The sequence below is a fragment of the Vidua macroura genome, chromosome 7 (genome assembly GCF_024509145.1).
Source record: "Vidua macroura isolate BioBank_ID:100142 chromosome 7, ASM2450914v1, whole genome shotgun sequence".
Taxonomy (NCBI): Eukaryota; Metazoa; Chordata; class Aves; order Passeriformes; family Viduidae; genus Vidua; species Vidua macroura.
Window position 1 is genome coordinate 12,624,688 of NC_071577.1, and position 23,855 is coordinate 12,648,542.

Sequence of the window (23,855 nt, forward strand, 5' to 3'; positions counted from 1 at the left end):
CTTTTTAAACATAACATGATCAATATGCATAATTTCCATAACTGATTTTACAAATGTAATTTCCAATAAAACTGCTAACTTCTGAAAATTTAACAAGCCATGTCCACCAGGACACTGCACATGAAGCAGTAACAACAAGCAATTAAATACTTTTTCCACGAAAATAAACTAATACTACAACCATCAGCCAGGCTACAGCTAAATTACTGCATGACAAAGATACACACATTAACTACAGTTGATACATTTTTCTTATTTATTCAAAAGCTAGTGGATGACAAAAAGGGTTAAAATGTTTTATACCACCTATTCATTACATAAACAAATACTTAATCCAAAGGGACTTATTTTACAAGCCCCTCTGTCCAAAAACCACACACAAATTAGTTTTTATACACAAATGTTTATTTCTCAAATAAACTTCCCCTTTAAACACAAGGAATGAAATCTAAATCTTCATAAAGATGGATCCAAAACGAAATCCCTCCAGTACTTTGTAATCACTGTTTTTGTTGGTCACTACTGGCTTTAACTGTTTAACATCAAAAAACAAGGACATATTTAAAAAATCATGCTACTGGATACCTAACTCTGCTTCTGACCAGCTCTACACCGATCTCCAAAATTTTAAAATTTTACATCATGAAATCCGAAGCATTTAACTGAACAACAGCTGTGCATTAAACACAAACAACTGAATAAGAAGATTATAAGATGTAATCAAGTTCATAACGAATATAGGTGTTCTTTTCATCATTATAGATTCTTGGATAATGTGCTATCAGAGCATCCTGTGATCCGATGTAGATTGAATTGTAGATCTTCCAATAAACATCTCTGACTTTTCTGGCAGGGTGAAACAAACCCTAGAAAACAGAACAGAACAAAATTTAATAAAAGCTTGCAGTTCCAATTTTCTTTTATTAAATTTAATCAAGCGTTCCAAAATAAGCATTTAATAAATGGACAGAACATACAAGCTTGAAGAAAAAAACAGTTCTATGTAATAACAACATACAAACAGTACTTGCAGGAATATACACTGCAAGAGATTTTCACCTTCCTACTGATGTCAGTCTCTTCATGCTGAGGTCCTCACACTGCAAAAGTGTGAAATTTCCTATCTGCAAATTATTACTAAAATGCTGTCACACCTTCTCTACACTGACCTGTATAACTTCAATCCTTGCTCCCCAGCTGTTAGGTGAGTTTTAATTCCACAGCCAACACAGCCACTGTCACATGCAATTACATGGAACAGGAGCCTTCAGATTTTACCACCCCATGCACATTTACAGAAGCTGAACTGCCCAGTGTTGATCTAGCAGTATCAAGTCTAATCAAAACAGTTTTATAGTGCTGCACTGTCTTTTTCTTGGCTAACGACAAATCATGACTATTAATCCTATCATCTCGTTTATTTATCTCACTGATTACTTGTCATAAGCCCTCCCAGAGCCAATTTATTCCCCAGCCTTAGTTCACGTCCTCAAAATTTGTGAGAACCTTCCAGTTTAGAACTTAAAGTGCCAGGGTATTTTAGTCAACTGATATTCTAAGTTACCTGCTCTTTCTACACAAGTTCTGTGATGTAATCAGCTATCTCCTTATAAAAAACCCTCTGTTTACTGCCTATTTCCACTATTCAAGTCCTTGGCACAGAATATCCTGTTTAAATAATATTTCGAGACAAAAAGCCAGTTTTTCCTTTGTTGGAATTCATCTTCAGTTGACTTTTTTGTCTCCTGGCAAGAAGTCCTGCCTGACAACTGCTCTCTGCTACCCCAGCACACAAGGCCATACCTGTAAACAGTACTGTAACATCCTGCAGGGCCCAATAGCGACTCTGAGGCCCTCCAGAGCCCCCATAACTGCCTGGATGACGTGAGGAGAGGTTTCAAACACATTGGGCCACACGTAATTTAACAAGTGATTAAGAGAATCTTCACAGCCGAACCCATAAACACCAAGGGACATGTGCTGCACCACAGCACTGGCTGTTTGCCTGTGTACCAGATCCCTGCAAAGAGAACAATGGGTATTAATAAATTAGACTTAGAAGCAGCATGATTGGACAAGCATACTGTTTCTTTTCACTTTTCTTGAAAGCACTAATAACACTTTCAAGCCATACTTACTGGCAGCAAGAGGCAGAGCATCAAAAATCAGTAAAGTGAAAAAAGATGGGAGTTTTCTGACAAATTATTGCACTCCAATTCCACAGAAGTACCAACAACAGAAATTATGAAAAGCAGTTTTAATGGAAGAAGTCTTGACTCACTGAAAATGCTTTTATAATTTTAATCTTCAGAATTATTAGTAAAATTGGAGCATATAAATCCGAATTGTTTAAAAATAATGGCTTCCAAATTATGCTGATCACTTATAGCCTTTAGCAAACAAGGACAATATGCGTATTTGCTATCATTAACAATCAGCTATATACTTAAAAATATGACTATGGGTAGTTGTAGTACGGAAGTGCACTCACCTGTCCATTAAAGCATCTTCAAGCAATGGTGTAACAGCATAAATGTAATCTTTTCCCATCTCTCCAATGTATTCAAACAGGAAAGAAAGAGATTTTAACACACCATTCTGGACATTCAGTTCTGGAACTCTGTATTCATTCATGAGTGCAGGCAGCACTGTGAAAGGTGAGCATGTTTCAGCCACAATAGCAATTGCTACTGTAGTACATACTCTGTTCTGCCTTTCCTGTACTTTCAAGTTGTTTAGCAGTGTGGCCAATACATCGTGAGGTCTGGAAGAGACAACATGGACATCCATGCCAATAGATTCAGTCAAGATTTGGATAAAATTAGTTAAGCTTCAAAAAAGTGGCAGAGAAATATGGTTTAGCCCTCATAAAAAGTTTAGAGAACTAGGAAACGAACTAAACACTAAACATGAAACACTAAACTCTAGAACAGCTAAAGGATTTATTTTCATAGTCAACATTTTTTACTTTATCTAGACTCAGCTTTTTCCTGCCTTCTGTTCTTCGTCTTGTGAACTCTGGAGGGTAGCAGAGCCTCCCCACTATTACTCTGATCCCAGAGGAAATTACAGACCCATATAAAACCAAATATTGACAGAGATAGGTTATGTTCTGCATAGAGAACATTTACAACACTCCTGGTTGCTTGCTCTGTCTGCATTCAGTCAGTCATCAGTCTCTTACAGAACACACATGAAGGTGGCAACTGTGCCTCATTCTACAATGTGCTGACCTGTAGTATGACCTTAGTGGAAACAAACCTTTAAGAATCGATAAAACTAGTGATTTGGTGGGGCGGAGGGAAAAAAAAAGTGAGAGAAGATAAATTATTTAAAGGAGAGCTTATGAAATAATACAAAGAGGGTCTGAATGCACATCACAGTATCAAACATTCATGAGACAACAGCTCTTACTCCCAAATAAGACTCTAACCTTGTTAGTCCACAAATTTTGTTCTGAAGTGCAACATCCTATGTTAATTAAGAATACATGATTGTATTTTTCAAAATTAGTAAAACCATGTCTGCACATATAAAATGTAGAGAAGTTCGAGTATTTCCCACCAGAAAAGTAACAATCATCACTATATTTGGTAACTGTGTGCAGAAGTGGATAAGCATTAAACCGACTTACCCAATAGCTTTTGCAATATAACCAAAAGTGTTCACTGTGGCTCTTCTGATAGCTTTCTTGTGAGCTTTTAGTAACTCAAGCAGTTCAAAGCAGATCCTCATCCATTCTCTTGCAGAAACATACTCTGCACCTCTGAAAGAGAATAAAGTGAGTTACATCTTCAGTGATGAGAGAGGTTTTTAAATAAAGCTACAAACTGTAGCACCTATTCATTTGCTATCCACAGAGCTAAGCTTAAGCATTTCCTTTATTAGGTAATTCAACAGTGTGCCTGTTAAATATTTCAAGTTTTAGGCACAACTTCAGGAATATCAAGAGATATGACAATAAATATCTAGATGTCAAATTTGAGCTTTTGCTACAATAATTGCCCACAAAGAAGGTTAGATATTTTAACATTACTTAGCTTACCTGTCTGCAATACGCCCAACAAGATCAATACAATTTTCCTGCACTTTCTCATGTCTGTTCTTCAAAATAGGTGTCAACCGTGGCAGCAGGTCTTTGATTGGTGGTGTCATCTTGTGCATACCTATTGAATTCAAAGAGGCACGTTTAGTTTTACAGTGTTTTTTGAATTTTGCTCTTGAACAGCCAAGTAATCAATACAAATACATACCTATAACATTCACAATAGCCTTAAGCGCTCCAAGTATGCTGCCCAGTACTTCAGGATATTCTTCACCTAGGTACTCGTACAAAACAACACCCAAGTGTCCCATCAGTTTTTCCTACAACCAAGCAAAAAGAGTTAGAAGATAATTTTCCCCTCCCCTCTCATTACTATGACCTGCTAGAGCCAATCTGGAAGAGAAGTCCATACCTCTTGACAAGTCTTCATGACAACAGCAGTACGAGAGATCAGGTCAGCAGCCTGCTGCCTGACTTTGGCTGATTTGTTGTTCAAACGCCACAAAACTGTACCACAGATCTGTGGCAAATAGGGTTTCACTCTTTTGCCTAGAGCATTAACCACGGTACCAAAACCATTCAGCATCACAGAATCCTGAGGGAAAAAAAAATAAAGGAAAATCAGACAAATAGCAACACTGCATTTTACCTAAACTTGCCATAATCTAAAATTGCTTTTAAAATGCTAACATTTCAGAGATTGCTTCTGGATTTCATTGATTAGAGCGCTGACATCTAAAAAGGGAGTCTAAAAATCTAACTTAGAAGCACACATTTCTGTATAACTAACAGTGAGATGGCTTACAATTACAGTGAACCAAATACTCCAACACTTGGCCGTACCTCTGTTGTCTGTTCCTGGAAGGCGTACAAAATACCATCAATGAGCTGCTCTTCCAGTTTGTGATCGATGTCTGCTGCCCCCAGATTTCCCATTATCTTCTCAATTGTTTCCATAACCATCTTTCTGTACTGCTCAGCCTCATCTTTCAGATCATCCACAATTCTAGAAATAATTTCTGCTGCTCCAACTTTATTTGCCAGCTCCACAGTTGTATCAACCAACTAAAACACAGAAATGTTAAATAAGCAAGCATTGAAATTATGCTTAAAAGTAGTTAAAAATCTGCTTTCTACATCTTGAAACTAATTTCCCTCATCTGAAGAAACATCATAAGCCCACTATAAAAAACTAGTTTTACCTTTAGAAATCAGCCAGTGTTTTTAAGAACATAAATGGGATGAACCACCCCACCCTGCAAGTAATGAAGACATTTGCAAGGTGTAAAATTTTGTGATAACCTCCTAAAAATGACCATTCTAATTTTCTTCTACTGTAAAGAATTTCTCAGCTAAAAAAACACCAAAAATACCTGTCTGTAATTTCTTCTGTCCAGTGCCATTCTGTGCTGCCAAAAATGTTTGAAGAAGGGTGGCAAGATTTCTGTTTTAATGTAGTTTGCTTCAACACCATCTGTACCACAACACTGCTTTACCACCTGACAGGAAATAAAAATCCAACAATTTTAATCTGGTGTAGGGTGCGGGTTTTTTTTGCTTTTGTTTGGATTTTTTTTTTTTTGCATTCACATTCAGTATCACTGCTAAACTATCATTCTGACATACCTTCAACACAATTTTTTTCATCTCTTCATCAGGAGACTGGAACTCTCTGATAAGAATCAGCATGACTTCTCTGGTGTAGTAGTTTGCATACTCGGCATCCATGAGTGGAATCAGGTAACCAATCGCCTTCAGAAACGCAGCCAAACCCTATTTAAATGCAAAATATGTCTCTAATAAGTTACAGCAGGTACACATCCTTTTCAGTTCAAACTAAAGAAAGTATCTCAGATTTACCTTTCCTCTGTGCTGACGTATACCCTTCCACAAGGGCTTCAGGACAGAATCAAATGACTCAATACCATAGGGAGTGGCTGCCTCAGCCAAAGCAGCAATAGCCAAAGCACTGATGGTGCGAACTTTCTGCTGCTCATCCACCAGCCCTGCAAGAGATCAGGGTTTAGTACCACTTCTTGTACTCATGTCTTAAGTTCAAATTAGCAAAAATAGAGCAGCAGTGTAAAAGGGATTAACTTATTTTTACCAATACCGAACCACTATCAGTCTTCATTCATCTTTCAGAGTCAGCTGACACGTTCCTCAGTGTCACAGCAACAACAAAACCAGGACCTTACTGTCACTGTGACTTACTGAGGTATAAATATTTCCAGATACAAAGTGGGCAAAAAAAACTTTTTATGGGAAAGCAGAACTTACCATGCTCAATAATTTCAACCAAGCTCCTGAGATGAGGCAGGATAGCACAACCCATAAGAATAGCAATCTGCTGTACAATCTTGATGCCAGTGTGCCTGGCCTGCCAGGATTTTTTGCTTTTACAGACAGCTTTCAGGAAGGGTAACAGAGAAGGAATGCCCAGAGCAGACGCAACAACGGCAAAGGCTCGAGCTGTAGTATTTCTGACATATTCATCCATGTTATCAATATCAGGTCGCATTGTGGAGATCATTGTTGCCAAACCCGCAGCCTGAGGGACAAGACACAAAACATACCAGTTGGATTTATGAACAGCACAGGTAATTGTTCTGCCATGCCTATGAACATGCAGGTATACGTAAGCTAACTCAGTAAGCTTTAATAAAGGATGGAGTTTTACCTTAGCCAAGTTTGAAATAATTTCTCTGCCTTCCACTCTAGCATAGTAGTCTTCATCAATCAGCAGTGGTTCAATGACGACAAGGATCTGAAAGAGATAAACAAATTAGTATTTCCTTTTATTAATACTTTCCATAGTATTTCTAGCCTTATTAAGAGTCCATGAAACAGAGATGATTCCATTAATTAAAACTTAAAGCCTTACAATAATCAGAAAAAACAAAATCTATCACATTGTTTTTCATAGCTCTTAAGTCTCTTAAGGATGTAGTCTGGAGATACTACCTAGATCAGATAAGGTCCTTCCCACCTCCAAATTTATATATATCATATATATATAAATCATATTTACATATGTCATATTTACATCATGCCTCAATACTGTACAACCTACACTCCAACCACATGATAAAAACTTTAATGTTTGGTTTAAGAAACATGAAAGTGAAATATGTTTAAAAAAAGTGGTATCATTCTCTTCTGATATGCACATAAAATGCAGAAAATACAAATCAGAGGTGAAACAGCAAAATCAAATGGCAAAATGCAAACCAGAGGTGAAGCAGCAAACTGCAACACACCTTGTGTACATATGGTCGGACCAAGTCATCCAATTTGTAAAGAATTCTGTCGATGACTTTGACAAGCAAGTGACGCTCCTGATCTTCAAGTGTTGGTGACATCAGCAGAGGCAGAATCTGATTGAACAGTGGCCCTGCTCCAAATTCCCGAGCTTTGTCAGTAATTTGCCGCAACGCAGCCTGAACAAAACCAGAAAACCTGCCAGTTAAACTAAGGAAACAACACTGAACAATCATAAAACAGGTATTAGCCAAGTTAAAATGTAACTGACTGCATCCACAGGCTTCCAAATACTTGCCCCAACCACCACAAAACTATTTCAAGCAATTTTATGCTGATCTGTTAAAACACAAATGTGTGATGACAAACACTGTGTTGTTTGCCCAGGTGTTCAGTTTTCAAGAGAAGCATATTTCTGAGCTAATACTGGCTCCCTATGGAAAACAGCTTCACAGCCCTTGTTTGCATCCAGACAGCTTGGTGCTTGGTCAGTTTAGAGCATTTGCAGAAATGACTGCTATTATGCCACCTAATGCTTAAGGCCAAAACTTAAAGAGCTACATTAAGGAGCTAATTTAGGTGTAAGAAGCAAAATCCAGAAAGTTACAAAGCCATGTTAAGCAAAACACACTATAAATCTAGTTTCTCATAATTGTAAAAAACCTAAGAATTACACAAGGCCTACACCATTTAGTGACTGACACTACTGTCAAAAGAGTAGCAGTATTAAATTATACTGAATAACAAAAAGCCATACAGATATAGAAGAGGAAGAACAAAAACACTAAACAGTGTGTGCTGTTATGGCTGGAACCGAGTTGATTTTCTCTACAGACCCTAGTATGGGGCTGTGTTCTGGATCTGTGCTGGAAACAGTGCTGATAACAACTGGGATGTTTAGTTACTGCCAAGCAGGGCTTACACAGAGTCAGGGCCTTTTCTCCTTGTGACCCCACCCTACCACTGAGAAGGCTGATTGGCACAAGAAATTGGGAGGGGACTCAGCCAGGACAGGTGGCCCAAACTGCCCAAAGGGATGCTCTACATCATATGGCACCAGGCTCAGCATACAAGACAGAAGCCAGGTGGAAAGCCAGCCAAGAGTCACTGCTAGGGGTCTGCCTAGGCATCACTTGGTTGGTGATGAACAACTGTTTTCCATTTGCATCACTTGTTTTCTTGGAGTTTATTTCTCTTCTTTTGGTTTTTTTGTGTGGTTTTTTTTTTCGTTTTGTTTTGGGTTTTTTTGGTGTTATTTTCCTTTACTATTATTATTAATTAATTCTTATCTCAGTACACAAGTCTTCTCACTTTTACTCTTCTGATTCTCTCCTTCACCCTACTAAGGGAAGCAGAGGGAGAAGCAAGCAGCTGTGTGGAGCTTAGTTACCACTTGGGTTTAAACCACAATAGATAGCAAAGATTAGGAGAGTATCTTCAAGAGAATCGCATGGACAACTAAAGCTAAACCCGAGAACAAACACCAATTCTTGAAAAATGAGATTACATAAACATATCTGACAATTCACCTTACCTTTCGCATGGGAGGTGTGCCATTCTTTATTTTCAGAAGTAATTTCATTATTTTTCTCTCCTTCTGTTCCTCAGGACTCAGAGTCGATTCATCAACATCAACCTATAAGCAATTCCAGACAAATAAATGGGCATTGCTACATAATCAAAAGAAACCAGGGAAGTTAAATCAGCATGAGTGCAATCTCCTTTACCAGCAGCTTGTCGAAGTACTGGATATCATCTGGTTTCAGGAATGGCAGGTTGCCAGATGGCTGGTCATTAACACTCTTCATAGTGCGGTCCTCTGTCTGCATGTGGAACCCTGTCATACCCCCCAGGGGCGTCGGAGTTGCTGTGAGCTTCCGAGCAGGAGTACGGATGGGCACGTAACCAGCCGGGGGTGGGAGAACCTGAAGAAGGGGAAACAAAATTCATTTTAATATAAAAGGAAGAACCCATCAAATACAAAACATTGCTTGAAGTTGTAGCTTTCACTTTACTTGTTTGGGGTTTTGTTTGTTACTACATACAACAGACCCCATGTTCCCAGCAAAACAAACTCACCCCGAGAGCTGGTATTTGCATTTATCCTGTACTGACAACATTTCAGAGGAAAGCTCACTCCCACTGCTGAGAGCTGGGATAATAAACTGTGAAGTCTCCAAGGATTAAAGAAGCACTTCAATAACTGAATCAACATAGTATACTTGCTGTCTCAGTATTTGTAACCCTCTTCCATGTTTATCTACATCTGGACTTACAATTTCTATCAGTCCACACAGAGTACATTTCTGGCCTTGACAGGCATTTCCAGCACTGAGAAGCACAGTAGTGATTTGCCTGTGAGATCACCTTTAGACCCCCCCTTTCTAAGGGATTTACAACAAATCAGTAATCAAGTCAAACAAGCGTGTACAATCAATAATCAATAATTAATGTGAAACATTCTACTTTTGGGGGAAAAAACCCAGTAATCCCTGGTAGGAAAAAAACTTCATCATGGTCTGCTGTATTTTAATCCAGATGAATTACCTTATATCCTTCAGGAAACATAGCATCCAATTCCTCATCAGAAAGTGGTCTGTTTCTCTCATCAATTTCCCTCTCCCAGCGCCAAGCCTGCAGCTGTTCAGGAGTCATGCTCATGATGTGACCTATATCCAAATTTAAAAAAAAAAATTAAAAAAAAATCCTTTTGTATGCAGAAGCAGATGATTTGTTTACTTAACTTTTAATGCTCTGTTGAGTCAAAGTTTCCATAGCACCTGTACTCTGTAGCCAAGTAAGATAGCAAACTTTTACAGAGTCTTGTATCAATTTTTTCACTAAACTGAACAGCAACAGACATGTAACTATAGTCTCAATTCCTCTCCAGAAATGAGTTGCTGTGGACACTGCCACAAAAATAGCAAACTGAGCATACACTGACTGCTTTCATACAGGCAGGAGAGCATGCTGGGCAGAAGTCTGTTTCAAAAGACAATACAAAAGGAAATGCTTCATTCCCACAACACAAAGTGAAGCCTTAGACAGGGGACTGAGCTTACCTGGTGTAGGGGTTGCCATGTTCATAGCTGGTGTACCAATGGGTGTTTTGCCAGGTGTCAGAACAGGAGTGCTGCCACCCATCTGGCTTGCAGGTGTTTCATCCCAGCGTGACTTCCTTTTGCTTGCTCCTGGGGTTGGTGTCTCACCAATGGAGTCACCACCTCTATCTGTACGAGGTGTCTCAGCCCAGCCACTGCCATGGCCCGGAGTATCTAAGGAAAAACAAACCAAATTTTCTCAGAAACCTCAACAGTATATACTCCAACTATACTATCAATATTCAAATCCATTTTCAGTATCAAATTAACAGTAGGCAAAAAGACTACTTTGCTGAATATTGAAAAAACCCAGGCATTTTACTAAAAAAAAAAAGTGTCATTTTCTTGCTGAACCTTAGTATAAAAAGATAAGATTCTAAAAAAATAACTACTCAGCTATTCTAGGAATTGAACAAAGCACTTCATGTACTCCCTTGAAAAAAGCATTAGGTAACAAGTGTTTCACTGCTCTCTGACACAAGTCAAATTCAAATTAGGCAGGTGAGATGCTTCTCTAACTTGTTTTAATAATCTCTTAAAAAAACCCGTAACAATTAAAAAACAACACACACAAACATATTATGAAAAGTAATTTAACTTGTGCTTCTTTACTGTGTCCTTTATACATTAAAAACCCAACCTGCAGCAGTCATTAGATGTGACAAAACTGTGGTTCCATATTTGAGCCAAGATACTTTCATGGATGCCACTTAGGTACAGACAGAATCGATGCTGAGAACTCAGACAAGAATAAATCCCCACATCAACCACTAGATGTCAGAATATAATTACTTTTTGCCTGGATTCTGAACTCACTGTTTACTTAAGGTGTAAAAAAACAGTACTATTAACCATTCAAAACTTCTTATGCACCTCCCAGTTTGCCATAAATACCTCTTTCTGTTTTGGGGGTTTCATCCCATCGATTTTTCCGTGCACTGGAAGTGGCACCTCCATGGCCTGGTGTTGCATGACCAGGCGTGTCCCGGCCAGGTGTTGCAGCTCCTGCTGGTGTATGACTGGGGGTTGGATCCCAGATTTTTGAGCCTGGGGTGGCACCTGGAGTTTCGCTACCCTTTGCACGGCCTGGAGTTTCATCCCACCGCAGAGATGGAGTGTGTCCAGGAGTCTACACAAGACAAAACCAGAAGTATCAGTATCTCATCCTATACAATAAAACACTGCTAGTTGTTCTTAAGTACAGTAAGATACTTCTGACACTCAAGAGGATTAGCACTGATAATGTCTTCTGTAGACAGCTGATAAGCACTGGGTCATTACCTCAGCTTGATCCCAACTGGACAATTTTTTAGGTGTAGCACCAGGAGTCTGATCAGCTGTCTGATCCCAACGCCGTTTGCGTTTTGAAGGTGGCTGAGAAGCGGCTCCATTGACGACTTTAAGCTCTCCAGCTTTAGCTTTTTCAGCTAGTTGTTGCCTAATTTCCCTCTGTTTAAGAGCACAAAAACAAAAACATAAGAACTCTTCAAATCATACCTTTAAAAGAGTTTTTCCAATATCTTTTTATGCTTTGAGGTTTTGCTCAAATAACCTGCAATTAGCTACTGCTTTCATTTCAAGGCCACTCTTTTTTCAGATTCTTCTATAGAGACAGAGCAGTTGTGTTTGAGGGGCTGTTTTTAAATTATTTTTTCAATAAAAGCCATTCTTACAGCAAATGCACAGAATTTTTACAGCTATCAGTTTCTGTCACCAAAAGGTATATGCCTTAAGACCATTACCTACCTGTTTCAAATAAGTACCATTTCAGTAAACTAGAGATGGATGACTTAGAAAATATGCTCACAGGAGCTACATCCCATGACACAAAAAAGCCCTGCAATTCTTACTTTAAATCCTGAGATGATACTGCTAAAACAGCACACTAACAGAGACTGTTTTGCACTTATCAGTTGATCCATAAGCAGTAAGACTGCCAAAATTATTAACTAATTCCTCACTTAAGACAAATCAATGTTAGAAGTCACAGGAACTGCAAGGTCTTGCTCCAGTCAGCAAGATGGTACTCTAGGTATTACACAAGTAATGTACTTATATTATCAACATCTTTTTAACCATTAAAATAATTTTTAAAGCATGTTTTGGGTTTTTCTATTTTTTTTTTTTTAGTATTTAAAACCAAATGCCAATCTTATACTCCATCTTCGTACTGCAACATCTGTTGTAGGTACTTCACCAAAAGATTTTTAAAACCTCCCTGGTTTTCCTATACATAGAGCTCACAAAAAAAACTATCTCTCACACTGACTAATTCTCAGTTACTGTTAGATTTTTTTCTCTCCTTCTCTAAAAGAAAAGAAACAAGAAAAAGTACTACAAAAAAAAAAATCCAGATTAAAATGTATTGCGACTACTTTTCCCTGCATTGCTTAAGTATTACACAGAACAGATGGTTTTTAGAACTTTCAACTTCAAATTCTATTGACTTTCTGCATATGAAGAATGTGATTTTCTAAGGAAAGAGGCTTTTAAGTCAAGAGAATTTACGTTCCCACTTTTGTAACATGCTTTCAAAGGCTGTAACATGAAACTCAGCCCAAGTGGAAAACCCTCCCCTCCACACACCTCTTCTTTTGTTAAATGCTGTTCACGCATAACATCCATGTACGTTCTGGCATTCATTTTAGGGTCTGGAGTCTTCCCTCCTGCAGAAGAGAACAGCAACAGGAATGGAGCACAATGAGTACAGGATAAGCAGAAACTATGGACTTCTACTGTCCTGCTCTAGTATTATATTATTCCATGATCATTTAATTTTACTTTTTGATTGAATTTTTTTAAATTACATGTATCTTACATTTATTCAGTTTGCTGATCAATTTAACCTGTTTGAACACAAACATAACTACTGCAGTTTCAAACAAATATTTTAAAGCCGATAAAAATGATAAAATGACAACACAGTTAAGAGTCTTCAGAAGTGATGGGTTCCTGGGTTGCTAATCCGGAATACGTACACTTTCGTGCCTTTGTCTCCATCAGCAGTTCTGACTTCAAGCAGCAGAATAGAAGCCTAGAAAATTATCTCTTTACCATTAGTAACACTTTGGAAAGATATTTATAATCAAAACATTACCTTGTGTAAGCTGTTAAATCCTACTTGTTATCTGACTATAAATAACTATTGCATACCTAAGTAATGTTTAAATTGTTTTATCATAAAGACCCATTTATAAGTTTGACAAATCTGGACATGTCTCACAGACCTTCTAGTGTCATATTGTAACAGGGCTTCATTAAAAATAAAAATAAAACAAAATAAAAAAACCCCAAAATATTGTTTGATGACACTTTCCCCCTCTTCTCTTCTCAAGGGACACTTGTGATTGGGAGCTGAATGCAATATAGTACATACACCACCACAACAATACTCACAGGTAATGGGTTTTGTACACCATATGTTGTTTTATGCTCTGTATTTTGCATTAACTGATTTTTAAAATACATTAAAAGAAGCCCAACTTTATAGAAATGAGACTTGTCAAGAAAAACACTTTTCTTTAAGAAAAATGTGCAGATTTGCTATACAAGTGGTATAGCTATTATACTTCAGGGAAAAAAATAAACTTCTTAAACATTTCTATACTGATGATCACTGCCCAATTGGCTGTGTCTTTCTGACACTAGCTTTGATAGGACCTTCCTTTGGAATACTTTTTCACCATAATCTACACAGGATGTGTTGAACTGCACCCTTAAGAATGCAGACAGGACTGGCATATAGCAGTACTGCTGTAGGAAAGAAATTAAGGACAGTTAGTATGGGCCTGTGAATTCTGACAATACATGTTTATATCAATTACAATTAAGCAAGTAAAATAATTAATATCCCTATTAATTCATGCAGGCTGAAATTCTCATTTGTAAAACCTGCAAAATAGCTACTAATTTTAAGCCAACAGGCACCTTATTGCCACATGTGAAACTCACTCACCTGAAGAAAATTTCAGACCCACTAACACCCCTTCTCCTGACTTGCATTCTAAAATTATCAGAACAGACTTGAACTATTAATAGTATCAAAGTCTTATATATGCTTTTGCTTCTTTTAGCTATACCACCTAAAGTTTACATAGGATGGTAAGAATTAGGTGCTCTACTAGCATTTCAAAAGCAGTAACCCTGTAAATCTATAACTTGGAATGAAAACTACCAAGGTACTGAATGAATCTGAGCACTCAATACACAAGTTGTTCAAAGTACAACGCACAACCCAAAACGAAATGAAAAGAGAAACCTTTAACCCTTTGTGTTTCTATGGCAATGGCTCATTGACAAGTTTCTTGTCCTTCTACCTGGAAAGAAAACTCGTATTATAAAGATGAAGAATATGGCATCTAAATTTTCAACCAAATCTCTATGAAAAGGGGATGTTTAAAACAAAACTAAGTTTATAAGCATGCCAACAGAAATCAAAGGGCTAAAGACAATTAAAGACAAAAATTTCATACATGGTATAGAAAAGCCAAAATAAATTACCATCTGCAAAAGGATCAAGACGCTCAGGGGAAATTATCATCATCCGCCTGTGCTTTTTGTACTCATCTTCCCGATCTGCAATCTTCTGAGGACGGTGTTCTGCAAAAGGATCATACTAAAAACCAAGAAAGCCTGTTAGTCACAGATTTATGAAGACTAATATGAAAAGTGTCTGGTACTGTATTAATTTTCAGTATTATTAAAAAGACTTAAATTATTTTTTGCCTCAACTATGCAGGAAATGTCAAAACACTACACTAATGTAAAGTTTATTTCTGTAACTAGAATTTCAGTTTTTTAAACACAGAACTTTTTATGAAATAATTTCTGATAAAAATTTGGTATTTTAAGAGTTTATTCACTTGTTACCAAAGCATTTCATGCTGTCGACCTTTCCCCTTCTTTTTGCAGGGTGACTTAATGCTACTTCTTAAAGTTTACAGAAAAATACTCCAGGAATGTAAAATTTAGGTGATTACATTTTCCTTAAAAAATGAGAAGTATAAAGGATATTAAGTTTCCCAGTTATTTTAATTTAATGAACTATCAGATTTCAATTTTTAAAATTTTGATAGTTTAGTTCCCATATTCATTGGCTTTACATGCACAAGTGCCAATCTTTATCACCTGTGGAATTCCAAACTAAAGCAGTAACAAGCTTGCAGCTACATACAAAAACCACAGATCTTTACATACATCTTATATTTCCAGAAAACAAAACCTGTTATTAAGAGTTCTTTTCCTCAATACCTACAAGAGTATTTTACTGTGCCTTCAATTAAGACGTACCTGTTCAGTAGATTGCGGTATGTCATTAAGCAATGCCACTGGAGCATGGTATCCTGGCTTCTTCTGGCCAAGCAGACTTGTGGAAGGGTAGTCATCATCATCCTGTCAGGGAAGACAGGGTTAATTTGTCATGCTGGTATTATACTAACTTAAACTAACACCAAATAAACATGCTGTGGTCATAGAAAAGATGAAAATGAACAAGTAGAATACTTAATTCAAAATTTTAGCAAGCTTTCTCATATAGCTTTTCTTATTATTCCCAAACTAGTGAATCAGATAAACCTGCTCAAATCACTAGGAATGCTCAAGTAATCTTCAATATGCTACATTTAACCAAGTATGCTACCTACACTAATTAGACAGAAAGTCTGTATTTCATATTGGCACTACCGTTAGTTAGCGCTGTAACAACCAACTAGTTACCATTAGAACCTAGCTAGTTCCCCAGCTGGCGTGTGAGAACTGGTGCAGAGATAGTTTAAACTATTTTTCATACAAGTCAGCTATATATATATATATATGGAACAAGACTTAATAACTGTATTAAAAGGCTTCAGAAACAGCAAAAAATTCTGAGATAGATTCATGTTTGTTTAATTATACTTACTCAATCACAATGGCAATAACAAGCACTTGCTTTTGCTATTTCTTCATATCAGTAGTCAGTTTCTATTCAATTGTTTACAGCACCCAAAAGAAAAACTGCTTATAAAACTATGAAGCATTTTCAGTGAACCCCAGAGTAATAGAAATTTTTAATAAGGCATTCTTAGTCTGTAGATGACACATGTACATCACTAAAAAAACACCTCATGTATCAACTAGTACTAAACTAAACATCTTCCTCATTCTTAGAAATAAAATTCTCTCAGTGTATGATGTAGTTGCCTCTGTACTTATGATAAGGCCTATAAATCTGATGGTTCCTGCAACTGAAAATATGGTCCAATGTTTAACATTAGAAATTAACATAAGATAATCTTACAAGCAGGATACATAAGGAAAAACACAACACAGTGAAAAAGCCAATTCTTAAGAACAGCTCTGAAATTTGAGCCAGGAATCTTAAAACAGTCACTACAGTTTGCTGGCTGAAGTTTTATTAATTTTTTTACTGTCATTTGTAATCCTGGCAGCAGTAACAGAGCAAATTATTCCAGCCAAGGCTAACATTAAGTACCAGGCCACAACTTTTTGCCTTCTCCTTGGGCCTACAAGGCTCTCAAAGCAAAATCCATTACGTACAAGCCAGACTTAGAACTGCAGCCCTGATAAGAAGGACTTGGGGGGAGCTGGTGGAGGGGATGCTGGACATGACCCAGCAATGGGCACTCCCAGCCCAGAAAGCCAAACAGGACCTGGGCTGCATCCAAAGCTCCATGGGCAGCAGGGCAAGGCAGGGGATTCTGCCCCTCTGCTCTGAGATCCCACCTGGAACACTGCATCCAGCTCTGGGGGCCAGCACAGGAGGGACGGGGACCTGGTGGAGTGACTCCAGAGGAGGTCACCTGGAGACTGGAGAAATGGAGCACCTCTCTTTCAAAGGTGAGAGCATTGCTTTTGTTCAGTCTGGAGAAGGCTTTGGGGTGACCTAACTGCAGCCTTCCAGCCCCTGAGGGGAGCCTACAAGAAAGCTGGAGAGGGACTTTTTAATGTGAGGATGTAGTGATAGAACAAGGGGATATGGCATCTAACTGAAGGAGAGTAGGTTTAGATTGGATATTAGGCAAATAATTGTTTTCTTTGAGGGTGGTGAGGCCCTGGCACAGGCTGCTCAAAGAAGCTGTGGATGCCCCATCCCTGGAAGTGCTCAGGGCCAGGCTGGAAGTTGCTTTAAGCGACCTGTTTGAGTGAAAAGTGTCCCTGCCCATGGCAAGATGGTTGGAACAAAATTATCTTTATGGCCTCTTCCAATCCAAATTATTTAATGACAATGTGCTTCCCAGATAAGACACACTTGGTCCACTATGGCTTTAATGAAAATTGGTTCTACTTCAAGCAACTGCTACTAAAAATTACTCAAAATCAATTCTGAAATAGTTACATTGCAGGCCCTAAACAAACAAAATAAATAAAATCACTTACATCTTCCAATTCAGTAGCTGCAATAGAAGTGACATATCCAGCAAATCTGCTGTCACTGCCACCATAAATTTCTTGATCATAATATCCTGTGGAATCAAGGCCTACTCCTTGTGCTTCATCAAGAGCAGGCTTTTTTCCTTGAATTTCTCGAATTTGTGCTTCGATATCTAGGGTAAAGACACACACACAGAAGTCTAGTTACACATACATACAAAATGTAGTAGTCATGTATAGCAAACAGCTTTTTGCCCAACCTGGAAGACTATCATTAAAGAAATAAACATATATGATGCACAAAACTACAAAATAATAACACACAAGCTGGTATACGTAAAAAGCTTTTCCTTATATTTTACAATGATCCAGTACAGAGGACTTTAATTATATGGCTTAAAGCAAACAATTTCATTCACTGCTACCATATCTCATCTTCTGACAGAGGTAGCAGAGAAGCTAATTTACACCACAGCAGTATTTCTCAACACTACACTAACAAGACCTTTTCACAACAAATGTCATCCTCTCATTAAAAAAAGCCTTTCACAATGTTATCACCAATTTTGCTAATTTGAACAACTCTGTTCAAAAGAATTACTGCACAGGTTCTCAAAATGAGATTTAATGAAACAATACTGTATTTGTTTCCTAACATATTGCAAAGCTATGCTATCTTTAAGTAAATAAAAAACCCAACTCTAATATGCCACTGGTAACAAGTTAATAGAAAAACCCAAAAACTTAGGGTCTCTCTTTTACATTTGGCAGCTCAAATGTTATTTACTCATCATTATTCCTGCCCAAATCACCATCTTTGAAGACTACTATTATTCTGGATAGCAAAACACTCTTCAAACGGGACAAATGGGAGCTTTGTCATTCTTGTACTGCATCAGTATCTGACTCTAATCAACTCTTGTGGTCATCTTTGACCCTAGAAATTTGGTACTTTCAGAAAGAACATTAACTTCTTAATCCAAAAAACAAGGAACTAAATTAAACCATGCCTTCCTCCCATCTGCTGCAACGCAAGATGAAAATAAATTGCAGTAATCCAACTATCTTCAACAAAAGTAACTGTAGGTATACTGATGCACAGCTGTATAAAAATTGTTATTCTTTTCACTGAATTTTGAGTTAATAGATATGGAAAGACAATTATCCATACAATGTAAATTTCATGAGATCAAACAATTACTTTAATGGCCAAGAAAACCCCCAAGAGTTGCATTTTATGGCTGCAGGAATATGAAGGATCATGGTTGCGAGGAAGAATTGGAGTACATTGCAACTGGACTACAAAAGTCCCTTTCAACATCAGTAATTCTGGGATTCACCCGCTCCCACCTGAAGTGATATTGCTTGTCACCTTAACTTAAAGGAAATTTGGCAATTTACAAAAAAGCTACAGGAAATCTTGTTCACATATAATCTTGAATCCTGAGTATTCAATAATTGTTTACTACTGTAGCTCACTTCTCTTTTCAGGATAAATAAATTTGACATGTTTTTACCATCAAGTCACCTTGCAAAAGACACTGCACAATGTTATGCAACACCTGTTAGGAAATCTGACAAAAAATAAGAATTTTTTTTTTAAAGCTAAGATTATTACTAATGCAAATTATTGGATCAGAATTGCTTAGTTTAAAAGTTTAAAATGTCAACACTGCAAACTTCAAGCCTTAACGTCACAGCTGGGTCCTTGTCTTATCACAGACTGCCACTAACCAAAAACAAAACAAAAAAAAAAAACAAAAAAAAAAAAAAAAAAAAAAAAAAAAAAAAAAAACAAACCAACAACCACAAAGCCACTGTAAGCCAAATTATGCCTCCTGTACAAAGGCATGTTCTCTAGAGAGGGAACTCAGCAGAGTTTTACCTGACAAGTCTTTGCCCTATAGCTATGAGTGAGAACAGCAGAACTTAAGTGTTCACTTAGTCAGAAAGAAGCACTGACTTCATGTGAAGCACCGTAAACCTGGCAGCAAATCAGCAATTCCTGCACTGGTCTAGTGAAGAAACCCAGCAGAATGTGATTCTAAACTCATTAAGAGTCCCACACACAGAAGATATACCCTAAAGGCTTATAAGGAGAATCTTGCTCCAGCCACTTCAGGGCTTCCATTGAACTTCTTCAGCTTTCTAGAGCAGAATAACTTCACTCAGCTCTGTGTTACAGACTCGTGATGCCTTAAGCTCATGAGAAGCTGAAACCTAACAGAAGCCTTATACTGCCGGCCATGAGCACCCCCTGAATCTGGCCTTTGGGTACATCCTGTAAAATCCCGCACAGCCCAGGGGATTCCTGTGAGTCCAGAACCTGGAATACATTGCTCTCCAATGTGTTAGTTCCTGAAGAAACAGTAGAAAGAAGCTACTTCCAAATTAGGGATCTTTCTCTTGCCCTCAGAGGCCTCTGCTTGCCTTCAGAGGTGCTTACAGTGTCCTCTGAAGGTATTCCATTTCTGTGGAATCATCCTATGGCATGGCTATAGAGTCAACGAAACTCAATTACTTTCTCCACATATTTTTTAGTTATTTCTGTTTCTCCTAGAGAGCAGATGAAGCTCCTGATTCCTTCTGCAGCCTGGTGCATTGCAGTACTGGGGTGGAAGGGAATACCTGGAGCTTCCATCTCTATCAAGAACACCACCACCAGCACGGAGTGGGTGATGTGAGGGTACAACCCCACCGTTCCCCTTATTTCCAAAGGGCAGTCAGTGGAACAACAAACACCCTGCCTTCTTCAGTGGCACACTAAGGCCTGACTGAACATCCACAGCTGTAACCAACTTCAACATGAAAAAAGCCTATGGATCTTGCCTACAGGATCATCATGCCTTACCATCACCTGTTCACTGAATCAACCTGACCATACAGCTCCAACACATAACACACTAACAAGTCCTGCACTGCAGGACGGGCCACAGAGATTTGCTCGTGCTTGGCCTCCCACCTCTACTATCACCAACAGAGTTAAGTAAAACAGTGGGGGGATTTCTGCAGCAGAAGTGTCAATACAAAAATATTTTCCTATTGACAGCTCTTACCAACACTTAACACCACAACACCTCATCCTCCAACATTATTTTTAAAACAGCTATATTTCATGAAGAGGGTAGAGGTGTCATTCATTACTGGCCTTCTCCTTTAAATTACACAGATTTCATCTGTTAGCAGGGCAAGGAGCATTCTCATTTTCCTACAGCAAAACCTACTGGGTTATCTATACAAAAAAAGTCTACATAGGCTCAACAAACCTTACTGATAGCCACCCTAATTTTTTAATACCACACAGCCTCCAGGTGCCAGTTTAAATGAAGCACTCTAGAGAGAACACTCCACAAAAGCCCTTGAACCAGGAGCCTGTAGCCACATGTAGCCTGTGTTTGAAAAGCATCACATATTTAGGTAGAAAATGCTATTCTGACATTCAAGCTTCCTTGAGCTAACTGGAACTTCCTTGAAAAAGCTCACACCATATTTAACAAAGCTCTTTAATAAAAAGCAAATTAAGAAAGAGTAATCACAAAGCTTAAACACACATTGTGCAAAGCAAACTACTTGTTTAATGGCTTAGTCAAGCAGGACATAATGGAAACTTCACTCACAGAAAAGGAGTAAAGGGAGTGGGATATAGGGGGAAAAAAAGAGGAGGGGGATAATATTCTACTGATTGTTCCTTTTCTATATTTTACTCTATTATTTATATATTTTGGTATTTTAGCAGAAGCAACTTCAACAAGCAGCTGATTTGAAACATACCATAAATGCTGAATATTATTAAAATCAACACTTTATTCGAAGTCACTGAACATCTAGCTCACAGAGAGGCTTTCTCTAAGTATGTGCTCTGCTACCACACATGTAGTTCTACTCTAAACGTTAAAAAAAGAAAGAAGACCCTGTGCTGGAGAGGTATTTTACAGAGTAAATAGGTTCTATGTTTTCATGTCTTATCATATTTTTGCACATTTAGCTTGCCCTTGCATGGCCTTATTTTTAGCTACTTTAGCACTCTTACACGTTAGATGTATTATGTTTGAATATCTCTGTTCTTTTCTCAGCAAGAAAAAAAAAAATAAAAACGACCTTCAATAGCATTGAAAGTTCATGCATTTATTGAGGCTTTATAAGCTGCCACTTGAAACTTCATTTTTCAGCCTCAAACACAGAGTCCCCCTTTAACTATGTAGCTGACACGAACTCCGACTGTTTTGATGCTTCTTTCAAGCTGTATCTTGAACACATCAATCAAGAAGTATTTAACAAACAGTACAAATATATTAAAAATATTTTAAGACTATTTAGTAACAACTCAATTCGAAAGATTAGTGAGGAACTGAAAAAAATAGGCTAGAACTTGGAAGCAAAATAATCAAGCTGCTCGGCTAATGCCTCCATGCTGGGAAAGACCTTTACGTGATCATAGCCTGTTATATCTATTTTTTATTTAGCTACCCTCCTCCTTAAAACCTGTTCTGATACAACACTAATCAAAACACATGCAACTGGAAGCCTGTCAATGTTTTCACTGAAGTCAATGCATCACCATTTGCTCCAAGAAATAAGCAATTTCAGCTTGGAAACAACCAAACCTCAACAATTCTACTATTTTATGATAAGAATCTCTTTAGGTAGTAGGAGAGGCAGAGCACTGTGATGGGTAATGCTCATTTGGGTACTATCTCACACAACCCTTATGCATGTCACATTATATAAACAAAGGACAAGACAATTTCTGTAATTATACAAAAATACTCTAGAATTGTAAAAAAAAAAATCAAATTAAATTTTTAAAAAGTAAGGACAACAGTTTAAGCTTTTCTTCATCCCTAAGCTCAGATTAGGTCTGTAGTGTTAAACACTACATTAACCCCACTTCCACGGGAGATGATGGCTTTCCATATGAACAGCTTTTTTCAGTAAAAAAACTGAAAAAAAAAGGAAAAAAAAAAAGAAAAAAAAAAAACCTAGGAAAATAAAAAGCTAAAAGACAATGAATGCCTAGGCGCCCTGCCTACCTCACAGTGCACAACCACCATCCAGAGGCAGTTTTCGATTAGTGAATTATGCATATAAATTAAAACAAAATACAGCAGAACACCTATCGTACACAGAAACACAAGAGAAAAAACCCGAAGCAAAATCACAGAAGCAGTGTAATTCTGCAAATTATTCTCGGGTGCAAGCCGCAGCCAATGCCCACAAAGAGAGCTCTGATTCCCACTGAGAAGAGCTGAAGCAGCAGCGCACACGGCACCTTCGACGAGAACACAGCGCCTGGGAAAGCCCTCAGCCGCTAAATCGCTCCGGGAGCCGCTTTCCTACGTCAACACCCGGCCGGCAGAAGTCTGTGTAAAATGGCAGCTCGAGCGCTCCAGACCTCACGATCTCTTCCCTCCTTCGGGGCACTTTTCTCAGCAAGCACCGCGGCGGCTCAGTATCGGCTCGGGCCGCGCCAGCTTCCAGCGGGCAACACCCGTTCTCCGGCCGCCTCCAGCCCTGTTTACCGCGGCCAAAGGGCTCGGGCAGGGAACGAACGCGCGCTGTTGGCATTTCTCATGCGAAACTCGCACCAGCACCGCGGGGTTTTCACAGCGCACCGGCCGAGGCTCGATGGGCGGAAGGAGGCCGGCGGCGGCGAGTTCAGCGACCGAGCTCCCCCGCACAGGCCTGGCCGCCGCTCCGGCAGCACAGCGAGAGCTCCCCCTCATGCCCGCCCCCCGCCCGGCCCGGTGCTGACGAGCGCAGCCGCCATTACACACATGCCCTGCCCGCCCGGCTCCCGCCCGACGAGCCGCGCCTGACGCTGCCCGGAGCCGGGGAGAAACACAAGCAGCGGGCGATGTCCAAGCGCGGCGCGGGCGGGCGCGGACACGGGGCTTTCCGGGCTATTTTTACCTTCGTGGGTCTTGGCGATCTTCGCCATTTTGTGCAGCGCCAACGACGCCGAGGCGGAACTGGCGCGGCCCCGCCGCTTCCGCTACGCGGGGCCGCCAGAACCCGCAGCGCGCAGGCGCGGCCGCCGTCCCGCGGGCCGGGGGCCAGGCCACGCCCACCGCCTGATG

At 38.9% G+C, this 23,855-nt stretch overlaps 1 protein-coding gene across 3 annotated transcripts; it reads right to left on the reverse strand.

The window, feature by feature from the left end:
* Positions 1-242: 242 nt before the first annotated feature.
* Positions 243-23,769, reverse strand: SF3B1 (splicing factor 3b subunit 1). Of its 3 annotated transcripts, XM_053981818.1 has the most exons (25): positions 23,689-23,769; positions 17,785-17,951; positions 15,697-15,798; positions 14,908-15,022; positions 12,994-13,073; positions 11,689-11,856; positions 11,302-11,536; positions 10,369-10,581; positions 9,854-9,975; positions 9,034-9,231; positions 8,841-8,942; positions 7,306-7,485; positions 6,726-6,812; positions 6,326-6,596; positions 5,906-6,051; positions 5,672-5,818; positions 5,419-5,544; positions 4,889-5,110; positions 4,458-4,640; positions 4,254-4,365; positions 4,046-4,166; positions 3,635-3,766; positions 2,492-2,764; positions 1,804-2,020; positions 243-866 (listed from the first exon to the last, which is right to left on the reverse strand). In XM_053981818.1, the coding sequence occupies exons 1-25, from the start codon at positions 23,714-23,716 to the stop codon at positions 708-710; spliced, it is 3,906 nt and encodes a 1,301-aa protein (XP_053837793.1). In that variant the 5' UTR covers positions 23,717-23,769; the 3' UTR covers positions 243-707. The 3 variants fall into 3 exon arrangements, with proteins under 3 accessions (XP_053837793.1, XP_053837794.1, XP_053837795.1); XM_053981819.1 differs by lacking the exons at positions 14,908-15,022; positions 15,697-15,798; positions 17,785-17,951; positions 23,689-23,769 and adding an exon at positions 13,386-14,661; XM_053981820.1 differs by lacking the exons at positions 243-866; positions 1,804-2,020; positions 2,492-2,764; ... (15 more) ...; positions 11,302-11,536; positions 11,689-11,856 and adding an exon at positions 13,386-13,441.
* Between the last annotated feature and the right edge of the window lie 86 nt (positions 23,770-23,855).

What these genes read in the sequence shown, in the direction of transcription:
- SF3B1 (XM_053981818.1), bottom strand. Translation starts at nt 23,716, where the DNA reads ATGGCGAAGATCGCCAAGACCCACGAAG. An exon ending in GATCGCCAAGACCCACGAAG is followed by an intron (nt 17,952 to 23,688) that starts GTAAAAATAGCC and finishes TCTTTACCCTAG; the next exon opens with ATATCGAAGCACAAATTCGA. An exon ending in CAGCTACTGAATTGGAAGAT is followed by an intron (nt 15,799 to 17,784) that starts GTAAGTGATTTT and finishes CTTCCCTGACAG; the next exon opens with GATGATGATGACTACCCTTC.